Below are 8269 nucleotides of genomic sequence, written 5' to 3' on the forward strand. Positions count from 1 at the left end.
GTTGAGGAGGTTGTGAGAATAGGTCCGTCCGTCGTGGTGAGAGCTCCAGAAACGTGCACGGATAATTCAAAACGTCAAGCGAAAATTACTGAAAATAACGTATCGCAATAATTAATTTCTCCGGCCGGGAAAATCATAGGGTACGATTGCATAATTGATATTTATATTTCAATTTTAAAATGGTACCTAAGGTGAAACGTGGCCGGCCTGCCCGTGCTTCTCTCAAGACCACGACGAAGACGAAGACAAAGATGATGATGATGATGATGGGTAGAATAGAGAGAAGTGCGGCGCGCAAGAAGCGCGCGGATGGTTAGATGTGGTTGTATAGAAGATGCATGCTTGTGCGCTTGTGACTCGGTATGCGTCGTCTCGCTCTTCGGATGGATCTGGGGGAGAGATTCAATTGTAGGTTGCCTTTGATAAATAGACTGGGCCGTGATTTATTGCCGTTGTTAGTCGACCATTAGATTTGCCATTACCGTGCACAATATATTTATATTTTGATCAATGGCTCTGATTCATCCCAATTTTATACCTCACAAACTCACCCATTTATTATTTTAGACTTTGCGCATTTACACGCCTGTGCTGCTGCAGCATCATCTTTTCCTTCTAGACAACGATTCTTTAGCAAAAGGACACGCACTGAAACCAATCTTCATCTCCAACATTTCAATCTCAATTAGTCAAACGCGATAATCCGCGCCGCGCATTTCGCCCATCAATCCAGACTTAATTACACACATCCCAACTATCACCCAGCGCCGTCTAAATAACACCTCTCTGCTCTTCAACAACCTTACTTCAAATCACAACATGATTCATACATATCTCGTAAGGGATTATCAACTTTGAAACATTTGATTGCCCAACTTTGAGATCTTACAAAAATTGAACGTAATCGATCAGAAATCTGGTAGTAATCTCATTGGAAAGACCATAGTTTTATCTTTAATTTGCTTATTAATTAGTCTAATTAGTATGCGTTATTATCAAGAAATCAAATAAAAGATGCTGATAGTTTTTTTTTTCTTCATATTTTTATTAATTCCTTAAACTTATACTGCTTAGATCAGACGAACAGAGCGAAGCACAAATCTCATATTGGACTCTTTGGAAAGACTACAGTTTCTTCTTTAATTCGCTTATTCGTTGGTCTAATTAGCATGTAGTATTATCAAGTAATTCAATAAAAGGTGCAGATACATATTTTTATTAATTCCTTAAACTTATACTGCTTAGATCAGACGAACAGAGCGAAGCACAAATCTCATTTTGGGATCTTTGAAAAGACTACAGTTTCTTCTTTAATTCACTTATTCATTAGTCTAATTAGCATGTATTATTATCAAGTAATTCAATAATAAGTGCAGATACTTTTTTGTCATATTTTTATTAATTTTATTAATTAATTCCTTAAACTTAGACTGCTTACATCAAACGAAAAGAGCGAAGCACAAATCTCATTTTGGGCTCTTTAGAAAGACTACAGTTTCTTCTTTAATTCGCTTATTCATTAGTTTAATTAGCATGCATTATTATCAAGTAATTTAATAAAAGGTACAGATACTTTTTTTTTCATATTTTTATTAATTCCTTAAAATTAGACTGCTTAGATCAGACGAATAGAGCAAAGCACAAATCTCATTTTGGGCTCTTTGGAAAGACTACAGTTTCTTCTTTAATTCGCTTATTCATTAGTTTAATTAGCATGCATTATTATCAAGTAATTTAATAAAAGGTACAGATACTTTTTTTTTATATTTTTATTAATTCCTTAAACTTATACTGCTTAGATCAGACGAACAGAGCGAAGCACAAATCTCATATTGGGCTCTTTGGAAAGACTACAGTTTCTTCTTTAATTTGGTTATTCATTAGTCTAATTAGCATGTATTATTATCAAGTAATTTAATAAAAGGTGCAGATAGTTTTTTTTCTTCATATTTTTATTAATTCTTTAAAGTTAGACGGCTTAGATCAGACGAACAGAGCGAAGCACAAATCTCATTTTGGGCTTGTTGGAAAGACTACAGTTTCTTCTTTAATTCGCTTATTCGTTGATATAATTAGCATGCATTATTATCAAGTAATTCCATAAAATGTGCAGATACTTTTTTTTCATATTTTTTTAATTCCTTAAACTTAGACTACTTATATCAAACGAAAAGAACAAAGCACAAATCTGATATTGGGCTCTTTGGAAAGACTACAGTTTCTTCTTTAATTCGCTTATTCGTTGGTCTAATTATCATGTATTATTATCAAGTAATTCAATAAAAGGTACAGATACTTTTTTTTCATATTTCTATTAATTCCTTAAACTTAGATTGCTTAAATCAGACGAAATGAGCGAAGCACAAATCTCATATTGAGCTCTTTAGAAAGACTACAGTTTCTTCTTTAATTCGATTATTCATTAGTCTAATTAGCATGTATTATTATCAAGTAATTTAATAAAAGGTGCAGATACTTTTTTTTTCATATTTTTATTAATTCATTAAATTAGAATAGACGAACAAGACCTAGCACACATCTGATATTATTAGGATTATTGGAAAAGTCATAATTTTCTCTTTAATTTGTGTGTTAATTGTTAATCAAATTTTTAAGTGAAGAAATTAAATCATTGCCTACTTTATAATTGTTTTTCTCTACAATTACTAATCAAATTTTCCACTATTTATGCTCAAAATAAAGCTGAAAGTGCATAGATTAAACTGTATGTAATAGAATTAGTTAAATAATGGTTATTAATTAAATAATGCTGAAAAAAAAAGTTTGATTTAAGATCTTAAATTGATCTTTTTTGCATCACCAGGTGGCAGCAGCTACTTAATATCTATTGGATAAATTCGTATCTGATAAAGGTCCCTTTAATACAAACATAACCTGCAAACATGTAATCCGCTAACCTCAATATGAGCTCTTCTGCCAGATCTTTTAGAAAGTAAACACCATAAGGATGAATTTCGTGACCAGAAGGCTCTGCACGCCGAAGATCGTAAGGGCAGCAAAATGTCAGCATCTGAAACCTTCAGTAATGTCCACAGCAGCTGTAGCTGTAAATCAATCGCAGAGCAGAGATTCATCCTTATTGGACAATCTGAAGTACCTGATGCTGCTTGGATCAGGATACCTGGTGTACCAATACCTTGGCTTTGGTACAAAAGTGGATGCTGCAACACCGGTAAAGAACAGACGCAGCCAGCATAATTTTATAGCCGATGTGGTTGAGGAGTCGGCACCATCTGTAGTGTATATAGAGATAAAGGATGCTACCAGAAAAGAGTTTTTCACTGGGCAATCAATCACAATTTCGAATGGTTCAGGTTTTATAATCGCTGAGGACGGTTTGATTTTAACTAACGCCCATGTTGTTGCTTCAAAACCAAACACGAATGTGATTGTTAAACTGCTGAATGGAAACATTTATCAGGGAGCTATCGAGAGTGTTGACATGCACAGTGATCTGGCGACGGTGAGGATAAACGCTAATAATTTACCAGCCATGAAATTAGGGAACTCCTCAGATCTGAGGCCGGGCGAGTTTGTTGTTGCTATCGGAAGTCCATTGGCGCTGAGTAATACAGTGACTTCAGGGGTTATAAGTTCGACGCACAGAGGGTCCGATGAGTTGGGGATGAGAGGAAAGGATATGGTGTACATCCAGACGGATGCTGCAATCAACTTTGGTAACTCTGGAGGACCTTTGGTGAATCTGGACGGAGAGGCGATCGGTGTGAACAGCATGAAAGTGACTTCAGGCATTTCCTTTGCTATTCCAATAGGTACATAGTGAGATCTCGAAATCCAATTAATCAAATGGGCTTTTGCAGACTATGTGAAAGCATTCCTGCTCCAATCGAGTAGTGTAAAGAAGCAAGTTTTACCTGCAGCCAAAAGGTACATGGGAATCACCATGCTAACATTGACCCCGCAGATTGTGAATGAGATGAGACAAAGGGATCAGTACTTTCCGGCCACCATCAAAGAAGGTGTCTTAGTCTGGAAAGTCATCTATGGTTCTCCGGCTGATGTGTAAGTAACAAAACAAAAATTACCAGTATCGAAGGATCTTAATGGAATCTTTCAGAGGCGGATTGAAACCTGGTGATATTGTTGTATCCATCAACAAGAAGGCCATCACTAAAGCAAACGATGTTTACGATATCCTTGAAAGCAGAGACAACTACAAACTCTTAATGACGATCATTCGCTCAGGGGTTTACCAGGAATTAGTGATCGTACCGCAAGACACGTAAATGTGATTTTTATATGCATATATATATATTTTTAAATAAAAGGTTTGATTCATCGTTTCTTCTTCGATTTAACTTGCGTCCATTCCGAGTCCTCCGCATCCATAGATTCCTCCACAGCACTCTCACCACTTGGTGCTGGTACTTCCTCTCTCTTCTTCGGCGCTGGCGCCTGATTTGTGATCCATTGGGGCCTCACCGGCAACTTGGCATATTCAACATTGTATTCCTCAACGTTGCCCTTCTTTATCATTTGCAAAAACTTGTACAACAACTGCGATATTTCTAAAAGCAATAAATTACAACAATTTGATTCTCTTTCAGTGGTGACTCTCAACGAACCTGCAATCGAGTTGTCTTCACACAGAGTGTCAAATTCCCGATCCATGATGTCCTCCAGCACATCCTCGAAATCCTCAGATTCCAGATCCTGCTCGGACATTCCATAACTGACTATGTAGTTCATGGACTGCACGGCGACCTGATGAATGGTAAAAGAACGTGCATTAATACGAATTTGAGGTTAGTTTCCCTGGACTTGAGCAAACCTGTTTGCTGTTGGGTCCACCCATGGAATGCTCCACGGCGAGCTGCAGAGCCGTCCAATTGTTGAAGATGTGCTCCACGACTTTATGGAAAGCGTCCTCCATAACGACTCTCTGGTTTCTTAAAATTAATCAAAAATAAACTTAACCCACGAACCAAAACATCGGCGAAGAACTGTCAAAATTGAAATGTGACGTTTGCAGCACGCATGCGCTTAAAATCAATACCATGTGCGCGCTGTTGCCCCTAATTTCTTTATTATTATTATTTAAAATCATGCTTTCTTTAATTAATTGCAATATTAATTAATCGAATTATTGATGAGTGTTCTTGTATTTTTATATATATTTCGTTTCTTTGATATTTCAATATTTCGTCATGTTCGATCATATGTTTTGGCAATTATGCGAGGTGTCACGTGAACACGATGATGACATTTGTCAACAACAATGACAACAGTTGTTTGTCAGATGGGCGATTGAGAGGTTCGTCGTGATGTGCTGAAGAAGTCGCAATTGAATGAAAGTTACGATGAAGATAAAGCTGTATTTAATGGGAATCTTCATGCTGCTGGTGGTGGTGCTGAATTTGGTGTCTTCCCAGAAGGAGGTCTCCACTGAGACAACATTGGCTCAGGCCTCGAAGCCCACGCAGGTGTCCGTGCCCCCAGTGGAGGCGACGTCATCTTCAGCCCCGCAAGCAAACAGTAACGTATCAAATTCATCAACTACTACAACAACTAGTACGACCACAACCACTACAACTGTTAAACCAGCGACAAGTGCTGCACCCCCAATTATAAGCAATGTCAGCTCCACGACAGCCTCAGCAGATCCAGTGTTGCCTGACAAAGGAGCCGCTGAGGATGAGCACAACAGTTCGATGGCAATATTCTTCGTGCTCTGCGTGTTGGCTCTGGGAATCTTGCTGATCCATCTGATGCTGCACACTGGATTCCAATACGTTCCCGAGAGCATAGTCATAGTGTTCCTTGGAGCTCTGATTGGACTCGTTATGAACGCCCTATCGGATAGGAACATAAGCAATTGGCGAAAAGAAGAGGCGTTCTCTCCGACAGCTTTCTTTTTAGTGTTATTACCACCAATTATCTTCGAATCAGGGTACAATTTGCACAAGGGCAATTTCTTCCAGAACATCGGATCCATACTGGTTTTCGCGATAATTGGCACCACGATATCAGCCTTCGTCATCGGTTTCGGAATTTACTTTCTGGGGATCGCGGATGTCGTTTACAAGTTGAGCTTCTTGGAGTCTTTCGCTTTCGGATCGTTGATCTCCGCTGTGGATCCGGTGGCCACTGTTGCTATTTTCCACGCTCTGAACGTTGATCCCGTCCTCAACATGCTGGTCTTTGGTGAGAGCATCTTGAACGATGCCATAGCTATTGTACTGACGACAGCCGTTTTGGAATCGAACGATCCGGTCACGTCGACCGGAGAGGCCATCATCATCGGGATCAACAGATTCTGCTTGATGTTCTTCGCTTCGGCTGGAATCGGAGTGGTCTTCGCGTTGGTGAGCGCTCTACTTTTGAAGCACGTCGATTTAAGGAAGAATCCTTCTCTGGAATTCGGCATGATGCTCGTCTTCACGTACGGCCCTTACGTCCTCGCTGAAGGAATCCATCTGTCTGGGATCATGGCTATATTGTTCTGCGGCATCGTCATGTCCCATTACACGCATTACAATTTATCGACCGTCACGCAGATCACGATGCAGCAGACTCTGAGGACGTTGAGTTTCATCGCGGAGACTTGCGTCTTCGCCTACCTGGGTTTGGCCCTGTTCAGCTTCAAGCATCGCACCGAACCCGCTCTGATCATCTGGAGTTTCATCCTGTGTCTGATCGGGAGAGCGTGCAACATCTTCCCCTTGGCAATACTCTGCAACAAGTTCAGGGAGCATCAGATCACCAAGAAGATGATGTTCATCATGTGGTTCAGCGGGCTTCGCGGTGCAATCTCGTACGCCCTTTCCCTTCATCTGAACTTCAGCGACGAAACGAGGCACGTCATCATCACCACCACGCTGATCATCGTGCTGATAACGACGTTGGTCTTCGGTGGATCAACGATGCCTCTTCTGAAATTCATGCAAGCCACGAAGAATCCGTCGAGGAGGCTCAGGAAAAAGAAGAAGGATAGGGAGGTCACTCTGAGCAAGACCCGGGAATGGGGACAGGCCATAGACTCGGAGCACTTATCCGAAACCACTGAAGGCGAAATGGAGGTCTCTTTCATCTCTTCGAGGATCAAAGGCTTCGCCAAATACGATCTTAAATATTTCATACCGTTCTTCACCAGGAGATTCACCCAACAGGTGAGCATCTGTTAATTATCAATCATCCTCTCCATTCGAATAACTCAACATTAATCATTATATAATTCACATAATTTGGAGAGAAGTTAAATTTTACACTTTATTCAAATTATAAAACGTATCTATCTTTTTGGTAATTCTACTAAAAGCTATTTTTTAATTAATTAAAAAATTAACACAATTATTTTCCTCGTCGCTCGTGTAATTAAAAAAAAACTAGAGTAATCATAATGGGAATATGACCACCATTTAGTCCGCATAAATTGCATAAGCAATTCATTGCTAATAGTTATTACATCACATAAAGTTAACATTCTTTTATCTAATTGAAAATTAACTTCTATTAATACTCATTTTCAATTATTATCTCCAATTTTTTAATAGTTTTTATTCAAAGAGATATGAGAAATGCGAGGAATTCCATTGCTATTCGTAATTTCTTTTCTCTTATTAAATGCTTCAAGAAAATCGATTCGTAGTTGAAAAATAAATAATGATCATTGAGTCAATACTGATATCATTCTACTAAAAGCTATTTTTTTTAATTAATTACAAAAATTAACACAATTATCGATTAAAAAAAAGAACTAGAGTAATCATAATGGGAATATGACCACCATTTAGTCCGCATAAATTGCATAAGCAATTCATTGCTAATAGTTATTACATAACATAAAGTTAACATTCTTTTATCTAATTGAAAATTAACTTCTATTATTACTCATTTTCAATTATTATCTCCAATTTTGAATACAAATTTTAATGAATTTATAAAATGTCTTCATTCAAAAATGCGAGGAATTCCATTGCTATTCGTAATTTCTTTTCTCTTATTAAATGCTTCAAGAAAATCGATTCGTAGTTGAAAAATAAATAATGATCATTGAATCAATACTGATATCATTCTACTAAAAGCTATTTTTTTTAATTAATTAAAAAATTAACACAATTATCGATTTTCCTCGTCGCTCGTGTAATTAAAATAAAAAACTAGAGTAATCATAATGGGAATATGACCACCATTTAGTCCGCATAAATTGCATAAGCAATTCATTGCTAATAGTTATTACATCACATAAAGTTAACATTTCTTTTATCTAATTGAAAATTAACTTCTA

At 37.8% G+C, this 8269-nt stretch overlaps 3 protein-coding genes across 3 annotated transcripts in view; 2 read left to right on the forward strand and 1 right to left on the reverse strand.

The window, feature by feature from the left end:
* The first annotated feature begins 2879 nt into the window (after positions 1-2879).
* LOC108558222 (serine protease HTRA2, mitochondrial-like) lies at positions 2880-4335 on the forward strand. Its single transcript, XM_017915058.1, has 3 exons — positions 2880-3794; positions 3843-4044; positions 4100-4335. The coding sequence occupies exons 1-3, from the start codon at positions 2969-2971 to the stop codon at positions 4266-4268; spliced, it is 1197 nt and encodes a 398-aa protein (XP_017770547.1). The 5' UTR covers positions 2880-2968; the 3' UTR covers positions 4269-4335.
* LOC108558223 lies at positions 4270-5004 on the reverse strand. The gene is made up of 3 exons (XM_017915059.1): positions 4814-5004; positions 4608-4746; positions 4270-4550 (listed from the first exon to the last, which is right to left on the reverse strand). The coding sequence occupies exons 1-3, from the start codon at positions 4913-4915 to the stop codon at positions 4318-4320; spliced, it is 474 nt and encodes a 157-aa protein (XP_017770548.1). The 5' UTR covers positions 4916-5004; the 3' UTR covers positions 4270-4317.
* Positions 5005-5256: 252 nt separating this feature from the next.
* LOC108558242 (sodium/hydrogen exchanger 8) overlaps positions 5257-8269 on the forward strand; it is a 5377-nt gene continuing 2364 nt past the window's right edge. The window contains exon 1 of the mRNA XM_017915087.1: positions 5257-7151. Coding sequence (XP_017770576.1) covers positions 5331-7151 — 1821 coding nt within the window. The 5' untranslated portion in view covers positions 5257-5330. The remainder of the gene's footprint in view (positions 7152-8269) is intronic.

The sequence above is a fragment of the Nicrophorus vespilloides genome, unplaced genomic scaffold (assembly GCF_001412225.1).
Source record: "Nicrophorus vespilloides isolate i.1.1-1 unplaced genomic scaffold, Nicve_v1.0, whole genome shotgun sequence".
NCBI lineage: Eukaryota > Metazoa > Arthropoda > Insecta > Coleoptera > Silphidae > Nicrophorus > Nicrophorus vespilloides.

Bases quoted from the DNA above. Each gene is read 5' to 3' on its own strand.
- LOC108558222 (XM_017915058.1), top strand. From the start codon at position 2,969: ATGAATTTCGTGACCAGAAGGCTCTGCACGCCGAAGATCGTAAGGGCA. The intron at 3,795-3,842 runs GTACATAGTGAG...GGGCTTTTGCAG, and splicing joins TTCCTTTGCTATTCCAATAG to ACTATGTGAAAGCATTCCTG. The intron at 4,045-4,099 runs GTAAGTAACAAA...GGAATCTTTCAG, and splicing joins TATGGTTCTCCGGCTGATGT to AGGCGGATTGAAACCTGGTG.
- LOC108558223 (XM_017915059.1), bottom strand. From the start codon at position 4,915: ATGGAGGACGCTTTCCATAAAGTCGTGGAGCACATCTTCAACAATTGG. The intron at 4,747-4,813 runs GTTTGCTCAAGT...ACCATTCATCAG, and splicing joins GTGGACCCAACAGCAAACAG to GTCGCCGTGCAGTCCATGAA. The intron at 4,551-4,607 runs GTTCGTTGAGAG...TATTGCTTTTAG, and splicing joins TGAAGACAACTCGATTGCAG to AAATATCGCAGTTGTTGTAC.